General features: G+C 52.6%; 9 protein-coding genes across 9 annotated transcripts; 6 read left to right on the top strand and 3 right to left on the bottom strand.

The window, feature by feature from the left end:
• Nucleotides 1–271: 271 nt before the first annotated feature.
• On the top strand, nt 272–873 carry K489DRAFT_353919 (uncharacterized protein; the record flags this gene model as incomplete). The annotated part of the gene is made up of 3 exons (XM_033602490.1): nt 272–405; nt 480–507; nt 574–873. 3 exons carry the CDS (start codon nt 272–274, stop codon nt 625–627), a joined length of 216 nt encoding a protein of 71 aa, XP_033461209.1. The 3' UTR covers nt 628–873.
• Nucleotides 619–3,256, bottom strand: K489DRAFT_378583 (uncharacterized protein). Its single transcript, XM_033604443.1, has 4 exons — nt 3,070–3,256; nt 2,787–3,002; nt 2,629–2,732; nt 619–2,226 (listed from the first exon to the last, which is right to left on the bottom strand). The coding sequence occupies exons 1-4, from the start codon at nt 3,196–3,198 to the stop codon at nt 834–836; spliced, it is 1,842 nt and encodes a 613-aa protein (XP_033461208.1). The 5' UTR covers nt 3,199–3,256; the 3' UTR covers nt 619–833.
• Nucleotides 3,257–3,562: 306 nt separating this feature from the next.
• Nucleotides 3,563–4,862, top strand: K489DRAFT_378582 (putative carbonyl reductase). The gene has a single exon (XM_033604442.1). It carries the CDS (start codon nt 3,937–3,939, stop codon nt 4,681–4,683), a length of 747 nt encoding a protein of 248 aa, XP_033461207.1. The 5' UTR covers nt 3,563–3,936; the 3' UTR covers nt 4,684–4,862.
• Nucleotides 4,863–4,924: 62 nt separating this feature from the next.
• On the bottom strand, nt 4,925–5,413 carry K489DRAFT_316721 (DnaJ-domain-containing protein; the record flags this gene model as incomplete). The annotated part of the gene is made up of 1 exon (XM_033601189.1): nt 4,925–5,413. The coding sequence occupies one exon, from the start codon at nt 5,411–5,413 to the stop codon at nt 4,925–4,927; it is 489 nt and encodes a 162-aa protein (XP_033461206.1).
• A 1,472-nt stretch (nt 5,414–6,885) lies between these two features.
• K489DRAFT_315961 (glycoside hydrolase family 17 protein) lies at nt 6,886–8,705 on the top strand (the record flags this gene model as incomplete). The annotated part of the gene is made up of 3 exons (XM_033601124.1): nt 6,886–7,415; nt 7,475–7,891; nt 8,291–8,705. The coding sequence occupies 3 exons, from the start codon at nt 6,886–6,888 to the stop codon at nt 8,703–8,705; spliced, it is 1,362 nt and encodes a 453-aa protein (XP_033461205.1).
• A 2,333-nt stretch (nt 8,706–11,038) lies between these two features.
• Nucleotides 11,039–12,454, top strand: K489DRAFT_315806 (uncharacterized protein; the record flags this gene model as incomplete). Its single annotated transcript, XM_033601113.1, has 2 exons — nt 11,039–12,163; nt 12,233–12,454. The coding sequence occupies 2 exons, from the start codon at nt 11,039–11,041 to the stop codon at nt 12,452–12,454; spliced, it is 1,347 nt and encodes a 448-aa protein (XP_033461204.1).
• Nucleotides 12,455–12,877: 423 nt separating this feature from the next.
• Nucleotides 12,878–14,324, top strand: K489DRAFT_408584 (uncharacterized protein; the record flags this gene model as incomplete). The annotated part of the gene is made up of 2 exons (XM_033607492.1): nt 12,878–14,101; nt 14,157–14,324. The coding sequence occupies 2 exons, from the start codon at nt 12,878–12,880 to the stop codon at nt 14,322–14,324; spliced, it is 1,392 nt and encodes a 463-aa protein (XP_033461203.1).
• A 990-nt stretch (nt 14,325–15,314) lies between these two features.
• Nucleotides 15,315–16,356, bottom strand: K489DRAFT_175860 (uncharacterized protein). The gene has a single exon (XM_033599407.1). The coding sequence runs from the start codon at nt 16,247–16,249 to the stop codon at nt 15,458–15,460; it is 792 nt and encodes a 263-aa protein (XP_033461202.1). The 5' UTR covers nt 16,250–16,356; the 3' UTR covers nt 15,315–15,457.
• On the top strand, nt 16,357–16,830 carry K489DRAFT_175861 (uncharacterized protein). Its single transcript, XM_033599408.1, has one exon. It carries the CDS (start codon nt 16,464–16,466, stop codon nt 16,749–16,751), a length of 288 nt encoding a protein of 95 aa, XP_033461201.1. The 5' UTR covers nt 16,357–16,463; the 3' UTR covers nt 16,752–16,830.
• Nucleotides 16,831–17,060: the final 230 nt, after the last annotated feature.

Below are 17,060 nucleotides of genomic sequence, written 5' to 3'. Positions count from 1 at the left end.
ATGCAACTCGATAGGGTCGATTTAGGGTTTGGGTAAAAGTCGAACTCAGCGCATGGGCCAAATCCAAGGACATCATGACCGCCATGACATAGCAGCGGCGCTCCAACCATCTATACGGATCGTACCAGCCCATTCACTTTCAAAATTGAATCAGCCATCATGGCGGACGGCAACAACGACAACGAAAAGGAACCGACCGAATGGGACAAAAGCTCCGCCCAGTTCACAAGGTAAGGTCAAGAACCCACGATGATTCGTCCGCCACCACACCATGAGAGTTGACAACCTTTGCCGCAGCAAACGATACAGCGAATATTTCGATCCTTGCCAGGATGCGGCCAATCGGAGTCTCAAATGTCTGCGCCGGAACGGCGGTGATCGTCTCATGTGCCAGGATTATTTCGAGTGAGTCCGCTGCCATGGTCATAAATCGGGACAAAAGTTCTGTCGCGTTTAGAGGCTAACGTTTCCTCCCCCAGCGCATACAAAGCATGCAAGAAGCAATGGGTGAGATTGCCAGTGTATCGAATGGTGTTAACAAGGTATGGTGAGACTGACACGGCCTTGCTCTAGATGGATGAGATGAAGGAGCAGAAACGACGGGAAGGCAAGGGCTGGTTTGGTTGACGGGCGGAGGCCGATTGTGTTATTTCCCAGGCCTCGACGCATCGATAGTAATGCATTGTATAATACCTATATGACACGGAAAATTGTACAGCAGCGGCAGGCTTTGTCACGCCGCGGGAGATCTATCATACAAAAAGCAAAGTGCGAAGTCGATATGTCGCATTTCTTGATCTGAACGGCGCAGGTGGTTTGTTGTCCCATCTAGCTTACGAGCCGTTCATCTCATATCCGCCAATCGGCACAGAGACCGGGTTTGCAGTTCTCGGAATGCCAGACTCGGCGACTTTTGCTCCTCCGGAGGTTCCATTGACACCAGCAACGGCATGCTGAGTTGCACTCTTACCATCCAGCAGGATATTGTTTTCAGCCTGACGATTTGCGCCGACCGGGCCGTTGACCACCCTGTCGAGCTCGATGAATTCCTCCATGGCATTCTTGCCGCCACGTTCCTCCAGATACTGGAAATACATGGACGACAACTCCTGGCCCACTTCTGCAGGTAGCTGAGCCACTCGTCGCGACAACTCATAGACGTGCTTGATGCGCTCAAAATTGGACGCCTCGTCCGCCTCTGATGTGGGCTGCGCGGTCTCAAAGTCGAACCACCCGATCCAGAACTTGCGGCTGTCTAATGCTTGGCTGTGGTGATCTTGGAAAATAGCGCGCGCACGGACAGCATCGCCCTTGACCCGCCACACAAGTCGGGTCTTCTCCACTATCAAAGCAGACCGGACGTGGACATCTGTGGTCTCAGAAATATGGCGTGAAAGCATCTCGATTGCCGTGTCCACTCCCGAGGACCGTCGGTGGGTGTTCACGATCGCGAGGGTAGTCTCGACATTTCCAGGCATGACTCTGAGAACATCCTCCAATATGTCAATCGCCGACTCGGGGTTGCCGATAGACTCTTCAAATCTGGCGTAGTTGAGTCGCACGGCTGGACTGCTAACAGGGACAAAGTAGCAGCATGCTCGCCGATATACGTATCGGACTTCTTCTGACCGAATGTACTTTTCGATCACAGATTGGCCCAGAATCCACCGAGCGTATCGAAGCCAGAATTCCTCGTACATGGCAGTAGTGACCAAACAACGCTCGTACAAGAATCTTATACGGGCGTGTTGACATTCTGACTCTTCGAAATCCAAATACTTGCGCCAGTTCTGTAATTGTGGCTCGTCCAGGTCGCTCACGTGGAAGTAAGGTCGTCGGATCTCTTGCTCAAACACCCAACGCTTCGTCGTTTCTGCTTGTGTCCGCTCAAAGATCTGTCGATGCAGAACGCCGCAACGAGTTCGCACTTCACGCTCGAGGTCTGCTGGTTTGATGGCCCTCTGAGCATTTTCCCTGGCGACGCTTGCCTTGATGCCCTCGATTGCTGCATCCGGGCCGAGTTCTTCAACAGGTCGTCGTTGCGCAACCAAGCAGTACTTTTCAAAGTAGCGCGCGTACTGATGCAGTGGTATGTGAATGATGCGATCGAGAATGGCAAAGACACGCTCCGGAGCTTCGAGACGCTCTTCATATTCGAGATATTTGTCCCACAGAGGGTGTGCTAAGAAATCGAGTCCAGCGCATTCGACTGCACGCTCAAATAGTCTAGAGTATCAGTCTATTAGCCAGGCGTCTCATGGGCTCGGGATGGAGGGAAAAGGGGGATTGTTTGGGTGGCGAACATCTTGTGTGAAACCAACTGCACAGCGCTGAGTCCGATCATCATGTTCAACATTCGCAGCAGCGTCAAATGCCGGCATTGCGGCTATCCAAGTCTGTTACGACGTAGCTTTCATCAAGGGCACCGCATACTGTGCCCATCATGTCAATGTGAGAGTTTGAAGGCATCAGCGGTTCATCTCTTGGGGATGGAAGTCTCACCAAGCGAATAGCACAGATGTGCATCAAATTAGTGGTTTGAGGCGCAAACTTATTGGAAGAGTCCAAATGCTGAACGGTAAAGAATGAAAGGGATCGAGAACCGGGCTGGGAACATTCACAACTTACACTCGAATGATTTCTGGCTCATGACTGGTCTCAACTTTGAAGGCGCAGTAATTTGTCCAGAGATCAACAGATGTGCCTACAGATGCCACTCCGCGCTCATAGATCTATTAAGTCATTAGCAAAGTCTGGCTTATGTGACGCAGCGCAGGATTGCTCACCATTTCTGCTGCCTCGGGTCCACCGATAGTGAATTCAAGGTCAGCATACTTTTTCCAGAAACCGAAGAATAGAGGAAACCGCGCGAGTAGAAAATCAAACGTTTCTCTCGTGGACGATATTGCCTGCGGATTGGAATTACGGTTGAGTCCGCCTTCTTGTGCCTGCGCAGCGTCTACAAGGCGACCCCAATTATCAACGTCGTCGAGATCATCGCGCTGTCATCACGAGCAGAGCCTGTCAGCGAATTTCTTGCGAAGTGTATCACGGCGTGTAGAAGCTTACCACCTGTTTGGCAAGCTGCAGCAATTCCGGATCTCTGCTGTAAGAATAGTCTGGGAATCTTCGAGTCATACTACTGGATTCTTGCGCCGAGTTCTCGCCGCCAGCTACGCCTGCCTGCATGCTTGTCATATTAGGCAAGGAAGGATGCGATTGAGGGTGATGTCACGAGAGATGTGAAGGTGGTGAGTGCCCAGGTGTGTTGCATACGCACGCGTAATGCGGCTTGACCAGAATGCCGGCACTACTGTGCAACGTGCTAGACAGGTGTCGAACGTACGGGGCACTATACTGTGAACAGGCACTTTCCGTCGTGGCAAAGTCAAGGATACAGCATGCTATAGTCACCTCACCAGATTCGTCTTCCGTTCCTATGTGGTTTGACAGTGCGCGCCGTAGTACGTCATCTTGCCGGTTGTGGCGAGGGCTGGCTCCACAGAAACCTCCTGTGCCTCCCTCTGCCAGATCTGTGGGTGATGTTCATAATGCTTGTCCACGAACACGACAGAGGCTCCTGTAGCTTCGCAATCAGGCATTCTTGCGCATGCCAATAGTGAGTTAATTGGAAATAATTAGAATCAGGTGCTCACATACAATTATCAAAGAAAATATGCCATGCTGGCTCCTGCTTCACACGGGAAAAGTTATGGAGCTTTATCAGAGCGAACATCCGCTATCGATGCATTGCGTGAGCTACCAACACTGAATGTTGCCCAATCGGTCAGGCAAGAGAGCTTATCCGTACTGTCCTTTCCGTCTGCGCTCGGCCGCAAGGCAACCTCCAGCTGATGATGGTTCATATTACAATTACCGTCGCCGCTCATGTAACTTCCTAGTCTCACACACTCATTACATCGATCGTTGAGTACAATGGCCGTCAGCAAACCAGTGATTCTGATCACTGGTGCCAACCAAGGACTCGGCTACTATGCTGCGCAACAGCTTGCATCCACGGGGCAGTTCCATGTTCTCCTTGGCAGCCGCAGTGTCGAGAAGGCACATGCCGCTATTGATGGACTACTGAGAGACCCGGTGTATGCAGTCAGCAAAGAAGATCTCGAAGTCTTGCAAATTGATGTGACTGACGACGAGTCGATTTCGGCGGCTGCTGCAGAGGTGCAAAGGCGTTTTGGAAAGCTGGACATGCTGCTGAATAATGCTGGAATTTCCGGCAATCAGTCTGCGACAGCAGAACAGACTTTGCGCGAGGCATATCATCAACAATTCGACACCAATGTGTTTGGCGCTGCTGCCGTGACCGAGGCTTTCCTGCCACTTCTCAAAAAGGGCGAGAGCAAACGGCTAGCTTTTGTTTCGACTGGCCTGAGTTCGCTACAGAAGGCGGCAGACGGCAGTCAGCCGATGAGTAAGTTCCCGCTCTATCGCACGACAAAAGCTGCACTCAACATGGTGATGCTCTATTACGTGCATGAGCTGGAGAAGGAAGGCTTTGTTGTAAGCGCACCAGCCCCTGGCTTTTGTGCCACGAACCTGAATGGTGGCGCCGGCAAGAAAGACCCGCGAGATGGAGCAAAAATGCTGGTCAAAGCATTGTTGGGGAGTAAGGAGGAGGTGCACGCGTGCGTTGTGAGTGAGTCTGGAAAGGAGCCATGGTGATTGGAGAGTTTCGTCTGAGCCTGCACATTCTTCTGCCGCAGGCAAGCCTGAACTTCGCTCGACGGACTTTATGCCATCTAGTTAGGATTGGGGTATCTGATCCCCCCTCAAGTTGGGGCTCTCAAGGTAGCTCAAGGAAATAGATCTTAAACAGCAGTATCGGTTGCGTGATCCGTCTCCACTACCGCCAGAATCGCTGTCGTGTCCAAGTACGTCCCTGATGGACGGCTGAAGATTGTGTTCATTCTTCGACGCTATAAAGTATCTTTAGCCATAAGCTACAGCCCTTGCAGCCCACGATGACCTCTCCCAAATGACTATTCGCCTCCAACTCGAGCTCGGTAAGGACGAATGCCGGCTGACTACCACAACGGCAATCTTTGGTCCAGTTGCCACTGTCTTCGTCGCAACTGAGATCGCCAAGGTCGATGACATCTAAGCCTGTGCACGTCTCGGCGCCATGTGATTTGTCAAATTCAATGGCTCTTCGACTTTGCAGCTGGCGATCATATTCAGCACGTCTTTGCGGGTCGGACAAGGTCTGATATGCCATCGTGATCGTATCGACAGTGATGGAGGATGTCGAGGATGACCTGGATTGCTTGTCGGGATGATGAGACAACAGCGCACGCTTGTAACCTCGTTTTAGCTCGTCAGTGCCAACGTTGTCGTCACCGTTTCGTCGATCACCAAGACCAAGCAGCTCGTAATAGTCCACGAAGCTCGACATATCAGACCGTGCGTGGTTTGACATGCTTGCACCAATGCGAGCAAGTTAAGATGTCAATACAATCACGAGATGCCAATGATCAACATCGCATGGTAGCAGCACCACAGAGAGCACGCAAACGATGGCCACGCGGCAAGATCTTGTCAGTAAAACAAATTTTTGCAAGCCCTCCAGGGCTAGAGTCAAAAATGTTCCAAGGTTTCGAATCATCTCCCGATGACTTTGAGCGCTGATGTGGCGGATGCTTCCGAGTTGACCTTGGCGGGCGGCTTCCAGCGTGCCCAAGTGCGCACCTCCAGTCTTCTCTTGCACCATTGGAGTCTTCAAACTAACTAGTACCCTGGACACTTGGATAGACCATTTACACGACCACACGTGAATTGCAATTGCAATGATCGTTTAGCGCGGGCGGGTGCTCTGGGCCTCAGAGCCGCCTTCTGAAAGCCCTCGAGGTCTCCACGTCGATGTTCCAGATCTGTTTGTGCTATGGCACACAGGTGCAGCCGCAGTATTGATAGATTCAATGCACTGCAACGCGACTTTTCGCTACATCTAGCCTATTCAATACGATGGGACTCCTGCTACCAGAGTATCGAATAAACTGTGCGACATTCCTCTTCAGAATTCTATGCGGCCTCGAGAGCTTGCGACCAGTTCCGTCCACGAACGAAACGGCTTCAGCGAACGCTTGGCCGGTGCCACACTGGCTTGTTGCAACGACTGCCAAGTCCAAAAACCTAGACATTTCAAGGTGCGTACATATGTATTCGAGAAGCATTATAACGAGCATGGTCTTCTTATCGATCCGGATCACGCAGCAAGTGGTGACCGATTCGGCAGCTGAGATCTGCAAATATGTCTCGAAGGTTACCTCTTCGGAGAAGTATAGTATCGCCATGCTCGTTCAACCTTGGAAGCTGAGTCCCCATCCTGGCACTTCTAAATGTTTGAGAGCTCCACACTTCCCAGAGGTGTCTCACTGGTTGATGTAGGCACGTGAAATGTTGTTGTTCTGTATTTCTGGGATGCCGCCGCTTTTGCAGTATTGCACCACACGGAAGACACGGAGTTCTCGAAAGGTGGTTCCTGCGGCCCTTCATCGGAAGCCTTGCGTCCTCAAGGATGACGATTACGAGCACAGCTTTATGATTTCATTGGTCATGGTCTCACATCGTCGACGATGGTCACCTACCTAGGTATGTAGTCAACCTCAATGAGACACTCACGGCCAATTTGTGGAGGTAGCTGCACAGGGCTCTCAAGGCACGTTCGCACCTTCTGTCATGTTCATTCATTTCGCGTGAATGCTGTGACGGCATGGATATCGTGTCTTGAAATCTCTGATCTCTCGAAATTGGCGATTTCTGATTCTTTATCTTCTTTGCACTCTCTGTACCTCATCGAGCTTCTCATCCTAGTCCACCTAATCGCTTTCGTTCGCCGAGACTCCTAGAATACCACGCTGATCGATGATGCTGTTTCCAAACCTCCTTGCCCTTGTGGGTACAGTCGCTGCTGTCCAACAAGGCTTCAATTATGGGTCGACCAACAATGATGGATCTCCGAAGCTACAGCAAGACTTTCAGAACGAGTTCACTCGTGCGAAGAACTTGCAGGGCACGTCCGGGTTCACTTCAGCCAGGCTTTACACCATGATCCAAGGTGGTACTGCCAACACCGTCATCTCTGCAATCCCAGCTGCTATCAACACCCGCACCGGCCTTCTGCTCGGCTTGTGGACGAGTGCCGGTCAGTCGAACTTTGACAATGAGATCATTGCTCTCAAGCAAGCAATTGAGCAGTACGGCAACGCATTCATCGAGCTTGTCGAGGGCATATCGGTCGGATCTGAGGATTTGTATCGCATCAGCCCTACTGGCATAATCAACAAGAGCGGCGCAGGTGCCAACCCCGACGATCTCGTCAAGTATATCCAACAGGTCCGAAATGCAATTTCGGGTACGCCTGCGGCGAGCAAGCCCATAGGCCATGTAGACACATGGTAAGAAGAGCGATCTTTGACTTATGCCATGTTCTCGAGCTGACATTTGAATACTTCAGGACCGCTTGGGTCAATGGCTCCAATGCTGCTGTCGTGAATGCTGTGGACTGGCTCGGCTTCGATGGCTATCCATACTTCCAGAACACTCAGGCGAATGGAATTGAGAATGGCGCCGAGCTGCTTTTCGAGTCGTACAATGCCACTGTCGCTGCTTCACAAGGCAAACCCGTCTGGATCACTGAGACCGGATGGCCAGTATCTGGACCGACAGAAAACCAGGCCGTAGCCTCGCCGGAGAATGCTGCTCGCTACTGGCAGGATGTCGCATGCCGCGTTCTTGGAAATATCCCGACCTACTGGTACACGCTTCAGGATGCGTATCCTTCGACTCCCTCGCCATCATTTGGTATTGTCGGCCAGGATCTGAACAGTGCCCCTTTTTACGATTTGAGCTGCAAGAATAGCAACGCTTCGCCGTCCTCCTCATTTACCGGCAGCACTATCGCTACCGCGACGACGGTTGCTGCTTCCACGGGGACCAACAGCGTTGCACCATCGAGCACGATTTCTCTTGCTACAGCGCCCGGAGTCGGCCCATCTGTTCCGCCGGTACCGATGCCGACTCCTGTGACGACGTCTTCGTCACCAGCAGTTGACGACGGCAAGATCTTGACTGCCTACCGCACTACACTGGTTACCGTAACCGCATGCCCAAGTTCCTGCTCTCCACAACCGACTACTGCAACCTTAACTAGTTCCACCACTAGCACTTCGGAAGCAGCGGCATCGCCTACGGAATCGAGTTGTCCAGCTAATCTTAATGGTCCTTACGAGTACCCACACTTGATCGTGCCGGTCGATTCGGCAAATCCCAGCAAAGCTTATGGGACTTCCTACAACGGCACGATCAGCCCGACCGTGAGCAGCATTTTCAATTTCGACATTCCTGCAAGTTACGCCGGAAAGACCTGTTCCTTGGTGTTCTTGTTCCCGGAGATTTCGCACCTCGAGACCTCGTCGTACTCGTTCAACAACAAAGGTGGACTCGCCATTGCTGGATTGGTGGCGCCCGCGACCGAGCAAACCAGCTTCAGCTCCGTTCCTGCGACCAATGGCCAAAAGGCATCCATTGAGAGAGTCGTTCCGGGCAACAACTACTCCGTCCTGACTCAGAAGTGTCCAGCTGGACAGAGGATCAGCTACACGTTCTCGAGTGCAGGCGGCTTAGACGTCAACTTCTTCCAGGACTATAACCCCTCTCCTCTCGGAGTGTACGTTGCTGTCTGTTGAGGCTGAGGTGATCACGTCGTCCCTGGTCGATGCACGTCATGTGTCCGTGAGGCATTTTTTCACCACGATCACCGTTGCCGGACGAGTACTGCCGTGCGATATTTGGGACCGACCGGGGAATTATGTCGCGCACAGTTGAAATTTCTCTGTATCATTAGCATAGGAGCGGCGGTGGATCGCACCAGCTCTGGGGTTTATTTGCTACTAATAAAAGTCTTTTGTTGTTTGACTCAACGTATTAGTCGGTCTTTGCGGCAGTGCCGTCGAGTTGACGGAAAATGACGCATTTCGTCATTTCTGTGTTGGTGTTCTACGTTCTTCACTCGGCGCGCAACCATGCTGAGAGCGGCGAGCTCTGTCGAAATAACAACGCAAACATGTGAAATGGCACAAAAATGGCTGCCGCCAACTGTTCACACCGAAGGCCGAGCAAGTCGCGCTTGCATGTCGACCGACGGAACTGAAGCTTGTGGTTGCGTGCGCAGGACAAGTACGCCAGCACTAGAGTGAAGGGTTGTTCAGTGCCGTCCATACTGATCATTAAGCGTTCCGATGAACCAGATGCCATACCGTAGAAGACTAAGATCGAGAGAACTGTGTAGACCTCATCGAGTCAGGGGGATCATCGGACAACGCGCGTCAGAAGCGTTGTGACAGGCTACTGCTAGGAGATGTCTCAAAAGACGGAGGCATTGAAAACTGTCCGAGGATGAGGACCTGAATACAGCGATGAGTGGCGCTGTCCTCAAAGCGGAATGCGCACCATAGCGGACCCGCTAGTATTGTTACAGTATTCGAGGTTGTTCTTATGGCATTTGCAGGATGAATGACGATGCAAACGCTGAGGTTATGCGCTTGTTTCATAGGCGAGCGGGAGGATTGCGCGGAGAATATGTCACAGACCCATGCGTGGAGTGCCAGGAGAAATAAAAAGTAAAAAGTAAAGAGCGCTCCAGGGCCAACCAAGCCTCACTGATGATGATGATACTGTAACCTGGAATGACGATGCTAATGGTGTGAGAAAGAAAGACACCAGGCCTCACATGCCTTCTCCACCGGCATAGGGCGGACATCGGCGTATGTACGGTCTGCTCGTCGTGCCACTGTGACGAATACTCCCAAGGTTGCTTCTACAGTACAGTACAGTACATGAAGGTGCAGCAGAAAACACTGGGTAGCACTCATCATGCGTGGTGGACGCGCAGCATATTCGTGATACTGGTGTGGTGTCATTATCATTATAATGCGGTTATTACAGTACTGCAGGTGGTGGTGGTAGTGGTCATCTCTTGTGATTTGTGATTTGTGAAGAATCGAGGCGTTTTGCTGCAGAACGACCCGTACAGCTCAGTACGCTCGGTATGTGGGTGCGGCATTTTGACGTAGTGGACAAAGGCGAACACAGGCCAACGCCGCTGCGTGTGGAAACGAATCGTGCCCAGGTGCGTGCGTGCGTGCGTGCGTGCGTGCGTGCGTTGTGTGTGGCCGTCACCCTCTGTCACAGCCCCCCAAGGCGCCTGGCTTTTGCTCCCCACCTCCATCACTTCGCTCGTACATTCGAATTTTCTCTCATTCCTTGAGAAACATTCGTCTCTTGACATCCTCCTCACGACGCTTCTACCAGACCGGATCTCCGCAATCTTCGGTCATTTTTAAACTCAACCACGCCATCGCGTTCGCGTCGACCCCAAAAGTGTCGATCTTGTGGTAAGTCCCATTGTGCCATCCTCGGTACCTGCGGACGGTACAGCCTTCCACCGTTCACCTTGTCGCCATTTTCACCCATCGCACTTGTGTCGAAATGGCGCATACAAACCACACCGACCGTTTCCTCCACACCCACCACATGAGCCGTCCTTCCGTCGACGTCGACACTCCGACGAGATGCACCACCTGCTCGTGACAAGTCGACGAAATCCCCCGCACCCTCCAACATATAAGACCGCGCAACTTGTTTCGAACAGTTCTCACCATCTCCACAGTACGAGCCTTACAACACGGCTTCAATAAGCGCGCAACATCTCCCCGAGACTTCACACATCCAACCTCATCGCGCCAAGGTCAACCCGAACCCGACTCCAGTCCACACTCAAGAGCTTCGAGATCTGCTGTTTGAGTTGTTTGGACAACCATTCCTCGACCGCCCAACTCCCCAGCTGCCGCATAAGAGCTGCTCTAGAGCTCTTCCTCCGTCCGGGGAAGACTCTGGGCCTCGCCACCCAGGGCTAATCCGGTCGGGTTTCGTGCCCTTCAAGCCTCCTTAATACATCTTCGGATCCCCTCCAAATCAACCACCCTTCTCCACCGAGATTACCTTTGCCCGCAACAGGGGTATGGGGTCTTGCGTTACCGACACTCTCTACAGCAATTTTGCAAACCCGTCTCTGAAAAGAGATTATTGTAGCCTCTCGGGCAGCGACAGCGGAGTCGAGAGCGTCCACGATGGAGCTAAATTGGCAAGAGAATTGATCGGCAATGCTTTGCAGAAGCATATCCAATCCATTGATACCGACGAGTGCGAGGCTGGCGCTGAAGATGCCTTTTTCGTCGCTGACTTAGGCGACGTGTACCGCCAGCACATGCGATGGAAGGCCCACCTCCCTCGCATCACGCCGCACTACGCCGTGAAGTGCAACCCCGACCCACGCATTCTTGAGCTCTTGGCTAAGATGGGTGCCGGTTTTGACTGTGCCAGCAAGACCGAGATCGAGCAGGTTTTGGCCATGGGCATTGATGCGTCTCGCATCATCTACGCCCAGCCTTGCAAGACCAAAAGCTACTTGCGCTTCACCGCCAAGCAAGGTGTCAGCCAGATGACCTTTGACAATGTCGATGAGCTGTACAAGATCAAGGAGCTTTTCCCTGCAGCCCAGCTGTTCTTGCGGATCTCTACCGACGATTCCGCCTCCCTCTGCCGCCTGAGCCAGAAATTCGGTGCTGCCATGGACGTGACCGAAGGTTTGCTCAAGACTGCCAAGCAATTGGAGCTGAACATTGTCGGCGTGGCCTTCCATGTCGGCTCTGGTGCATCCGATCCCGGTGCCTTCCGACAGGCTGTGCGCGACGCTCGCACCGTGTTTGACAAGGGTGCTGAGCTTGGTTTCAACATGCACACTCTTGACTGCGGTGGAGGTTTCGTTTCCGAGACCTTCGACGAGATGGCCGCAGTCCTGGCAGAGACTGTGGACAAACACTTCCCACCTCATGTTCGCATTATTGCTGAACCAGGAAGGTACTACACCAGCTCCGCCTTCACCCTCGCGTGCAACGTGATCGCTCGTCGTACTGTTGAAGACAAGGTCACTCCTGGTGGCAATAACAGTTACATGCTCTACATGAACGACGGTGTTTATGGAAACTTCTCCAGCATCATCTTTGATCACCAGCATCCAATCCCGCGGGTGCTGAACACCCAGGCCAAGCAGGATGGCTACCGCTACTCTCTTTCCCGAGACGATGTCCTCGACTCCGGCTACACCTCTGCTGAGGATGAAGCGCACGGTCGTGAACAAGCGTTGGCGCGCAAGGCCATCACCTACTCCATCTGGGGCCCAACCTGCGACGGCATTGACTGCATTGCGCAGCAGTGGCAGTCCAAGGACACGGTCGACGTAGGCGATTGGCTCTACTTTGAGGATATGGGAGCTTACACCAAATGCTCTGCGACCCGCTTCAATGGGTTCACTGACAAGCATGAGACCATTTACGTGTGCAGCGAGCCCGATGCCGTCGCCCTGTTGAAGGAGTGACTGTGATCCGAAAAGATCCTATTGACTGATGGAAAAAAGTTGTCATTTGTTTCATATTTCTCAATAGAAAATCCCCTGCGATCAAACTGAAAACCCATCGTTCCTACCTAATACGTGAATGCCCAGGCACGCCAGGTAACAAATTCATTGTCACCAGGGCATGGAGCAGTGACGTGCAAGCGCGTGTGAACAGATGCTAAAGTTTGGACGAATGTAATCACGTGATGCCGTGTTAAAATATCGCGTCAACCCGCTCCTGCCCCACTTGTATTTGCGCAAGTTGACGATGCTGCGCGACCACCCGCTGAGCGACTCGTGCGACGCTCACACATCTGGAAGGTTTCAGTGATACGAACGCACTGACAATGCTTTGAATGATGGTGTTGTAGTATTCCCTCGCGATACAAGTCTAATTTCGGAGAAATGTCGCTCTTCAAACGCCCGGCTTGGTCACAGAATGTGACAGCCGCGGACGACTCCAGCGACGAAGATAATGACGATGGAAATGGTCAGGAAACATCTGGAGCAGGCTTATTTAGTCATTCGAGCTCCTTCATGTCGATTATGAAAGACTCGGAACGACAAAAGAAGCTTCAAGAGGAAAAGAAATCGGAGCGAGAGAAGCGACAGCAAGAGAAGAGTGCAGAAAAGGCAGAGCGCAAGGCTGAGACGAAGCGCACGAGTTCAGGCGAGGGGGCAGAGACCGACGACAAAGGCGAGCTGAAAAAGAGGCGTATCAACTCGGAGGATAGTGCGGCCCTTTTAGGCATGATTGGAGTCGTCTCACCGTCGAAGACGAAAGTGCGCAGCGAATCGAAAGAGACGGTGGACAGCGATGACGATGCAGACACGACGACACCTACAACAGCGACGGCATTGGACGGACAATCGTTTGTCGCTAGAGAGAAAGGCAAAGCACCAGAGGGTAGGCACACGCGCGCAAACCAGGTGACTCTGTCAGACGATGAAGATGTGCAGTTCGTGTCAGAAGTGCCTCGTCAAGCCAGGTCACCCGCGGTTCCTGCAGAAGAGGAGGACTCGGATCCTGAGTTGGCGGAGCTGAGTCGCAAAGCGAGAGCCAGGCATAACGCACAGCAAACGGACAGATCTGATCGCGCAGCTGGCAGCAAAGACCAGGAGCAAGCGGCACGACCGGCCCCTATACTCCCTGATGCGACAATCAAAATATTCATCAGTTCTCCAATAGAAGGCACTGCTCCGTTGATCATCTATCGCAAGCTTTCGCAACGGCTGCAAGAAGTGCGCGAAGTATGGTGCGCGAAGCAAAAGTTCTCGAAGGAGTTCTCGGCGAAGGTATTCTTGACTCATCGCGGCCATCGACTTTACGATCTCACCTTTTGTCGCAGTCTAGGTCTGGAGGCGGATGAGCATGGCCGCGTGACGAGGATCGACGACCGCACCCAGGATGGCGTGGATTCCGTGCACGTTGAAGCCATGACGGAGGAGCTCTTTAAGAAGTTCAAATCGGCGAAGGCGCTTCAAGCACAAGGCGTTCAAGAGGTAGCTGAGGACGAACCAACTACTGCAGCAGCGGAAACCGCGCAAGATGCGCCGCCTGGCCAACAATACGTGCGCGTTGTCATCAGGGCAAGGGGCCACGATGATTTCAAAGTGCTCGTTAAGCCGGTAAGTTCATTGATGTTTTGGCGCCACTGGAAAGATGTTGATCGCTGCTTCATAGGACACGGTTATCTCCAAGATCACCAAGGCTGCGAAGAAAACATTCAAGCTTCCGGAAGAACAAGCAGTATATCTCGAGTTTGATGGCGACAGATTATCCCCAAGCGATCAAGTACAAGACACAGAAATTGAGGACATGAACGTCTTGGATCTTCACCTGGAAGGTTGAGCAATGCTTGCTGAGAGCTTCGTAGCCTGTTTCAAAGCCATCTCGGCAATTTACAGGGACGAGTGGTCAAGATGACCCGGCAGGGCTGTCGTACCTGGATCGCAAGACCGTTACTTGGTCTAGCGCCGATGCCAAAAGTCACCGAGTCGGGCACCACTGCGGTGCGCACCAGTCGTCTGGGAGAATCAAGAGCGAACCTTCCGGAAGATGTGGCAGCCCAAAGGATGCTGCGCTTCCAGGATGGTATGCTGACGCCGTGGCGTATGGGCGTATTCGCACGATGGCCCCAACGTCCTAATTCGTATGGAATATGTCGGCCTGGACATGACTTTCGGATCGCCACCTCTACGGGTATCTCTCGGACAAATCCAGAGTAACTACCAAGACGAAGGATTCGGGAGGAAATCAGCAGGACCAGAAGCAGAGTCACGTCGCTCCGTGAATCGTGTGCCGCAACTCAAGCAGCTGATACAATGGTCGTGTTTAGGTCTCTCGACCGTGTCACACAGCATCACTTAAGCCTCAATTGCTTTGCTTTCAGACTGCCGGCATGCTTATAGAATCCGAGCATCCAGAGGATGAGATGGGCGCATGTGCCTGCGTCAGCGTGCCACTGCCGGCCTTGAGTCGAAGATCCCAGCGTGTATAGCGGTGCATATCCATGTCAGCCATAGCTACACACATGAAAGGGGTCCTCACGGCTGGGCATACACGAGACCGCCTTCGACATCATGACAGTGCGCCTTCCTGCGCGTCCTGGTGCGATGAGAAGCTCCTTTGCGGACTCGCTGCCTTTGGGCTTCAGCGTCGAAACTGGCTCCCGTGATGCAGCCCAACTGTACGTCATATCGGTGAGTCACTTCATACACGTGCGGTGGTCCGCATTGGGCTGAGGACGCAATCATTGGCGCCGCGATTTGGTGGGAGGGATCCATGTGTCTCGGACAGTGCATATGTAGAAGCACGGTCAGCAATTGGGAGGAAGTTCTAGCGAGCCCCCGCCAATGGGATCCATCTTGATGTCGTGAGTGCATGCGTCCCAGGTTTTCTTCCTCGGCGGATTCACTCTCCTGCTCGCTATATACATTGCGCCTCATCGACTATGAACATCTGGCTTAGTTCGCCTCAACATTTCAAGCTCTCGTCTCTCTTTCGCAATGTTCTGGACAATATCGAGTGGGGAGGGCCCTGGAGGCCCGATGAGCAGGGAGGCTTTTCCCGCAGGGCTGGCCTCCGACGCTACTGCACCCAATGGAGGCCCAACGAAGTGGGACAGAGGCGGAGGCAGAGGCAGGCGCGCAGGCAGACACGCATGTGAAGATGCAGCACAGCAGCATCGATCCAGAATCCTCTTCACCGGTAGGATTCCTGTTGACTTTTCTGGATGGAGATGCTCGATCCAGGCTGCCTCTCCCGCACCGGAGTGATTCCCACCTCGGGCTGTGAATACAGGTGCGCCGACATGGTCGATCGCCGGGCGTGCATGGGACGTGGATACAAGCTTTCTGCAGAAATCGAGCCCAACTTTGTGTGTTGAAAGATAGTTCTCCCGTCAACACATTCGTTCGCCGAGGCCGAGTCGTTGCTATGGTTGGCGTCACACAGTTACTGTGATGAGGACCATGACAGCCGCACCGCATCATCGACGTATAGCCCGTTGTGTGGTCTATCTGCCTGGCCTCCTGCTGCAACAAATCCATCCCATGTGTGTATATGTACATGTCGTGCTTCCTGCATGCACGCATCTGTGCATTCATGAAAGATCGCATGTACAGCAGAGCATGTACACCGGATGGTGGAATTGGCGGTCTGCTGGTGATAAGAAGACGATGGAATGTTTTGGGGTGTTTTGGGAGAACCGGGTGCACTGTAGAAGTCACACTCGATCTCGGAGTGGAATCATGACCTCCAGGGCTGTAATACATCGATTGGCGAGGACAAACTGTTCATACCATCCGTTGATGCCATGTGTCTGTGTGCTGTCCAGAACATGACCCGAGGGACCTCACATCAAACGTTTCCCACCACCACCATCGGCCCAGAAGCGGAATCTGGCCTGTATTGTTATTCCAAGGTCGTTTCCCCCTCCTTTCTTCCACGGCTCCCTCGTTCTTCAGGTGGGAATGACCATCACAAACAATGGTACAACTGCTGCATGACTGCCTTTTCTTTTCTCTCTTGGGCCTCTACACGATCTGTTGCCACATTGTTGTTATTATTATACACTACTGTACTATCCTTGAGATTGCTACAGGACAATTTCCTTATGCTCGGCCGCCCCACCGACCGGCCGGGATTTGGGACCCGACCGCCAGCAGTGTAGCGCGCCCAAGAGCCGAGCCAGGGTGCCAGGCTGTTGTGTTGATGTTGATGTTGTTATTATTTTATCATCGTCGCTATGTTGACTGCCATGAAGGCATTCAATGATCACGCCCGGTCATTATTTCTCGTGAATGGTTGGGCAGTGTATGTAGCGATGTCATGTCAGTGTACTAATTTATTCCCCCAAACACTTTTGTCACTGTTGTTGTGGTCGTTTTGCATAACAATAACCGTGGATTTGATGACTGCCCACCTGCGTACGGTACCCCCGACTGTTGCAAATACATCCCTACCTACCTAGGTAACACTCTTTCCTCGCCGAATTTCACGATCGTGGGCGTTTGATTGTCAACAATCGCTCTTCTTCCCCTCGCTCGCTGCAACCCTCTCTCCTCCCTCTCTCACACACACACA

The sequence above is a fragment of the Dissoconium aciculare genome (assembly GCF_010015565.1).
Source record: "Dissoconium aciculare CBS 342.82 unplaced genomic scaffold K489scaffold_4, whole genome shotgun sequence".
NCBI classification, from domain to species: Eukaryota; Fungi; Ascomycota; class Dothideomycetes; order Mycosphaerellales; family Dissoconiaceae; genus Dissoconium; species Dissoconium aciculare.
The sequence above is the reverse complement of the archived record's forward strand: the minus strand, read 5'-3'. Positions and strand labels throughout refer to the sequence as shown.

What these genes read in the sequence shown, in the direction of transcription:
- K489DRAFT_378583 (XM_033604443.1), bottom strand. Translation starts at nt 3,198, where the DNA reads ATGACAAGCATGCAGGCAGGCGTAGCTGGCGGCGAGAACTCGGCGCAA. An exon ending in TGCAGCTTGCCAAACAGGTG is followed by an intron (nt 3,003 to 3,069) that starts GTAAGCTTCTAC and finishes TCGTGATGACAG; the next exon opens with CGCGATGATCTCGACGACGT. An exon ending in GACCCGAGGCAGCAGAAATG is followed by an intron (nt 2,733 to 2,786) that starts GTGAGCAATCCT and finishes ATGACTTAATAG; the next exon opens with ATCTATGAGCGCGGAGTGGC.
- K489DRAFT_378582 (XM_033604442.1), top strand. Translation starts at nt 3,937, where the DNA reads ATGGCCGTCAGCAAACCAGTGATTCTGATCACTGGTGCCAACCAAGGA.
- K489DRAFT_175860 (XM_033599407.1), bottom strand. Translation starts at nt 16,249, where the DNA reads ATGTATTACAGCCCTGGAGGTCATGATTCCACTCCGAGATCGAGTGTG.
- K489DRAFT_175861 (XM_033599408.1), top strand. Translation starts at nt 16,464, where the DNA reads ATGGTACAACTGCTGCATGACTGCCTTTTCTTTTCTCTCTTGGGCCTC.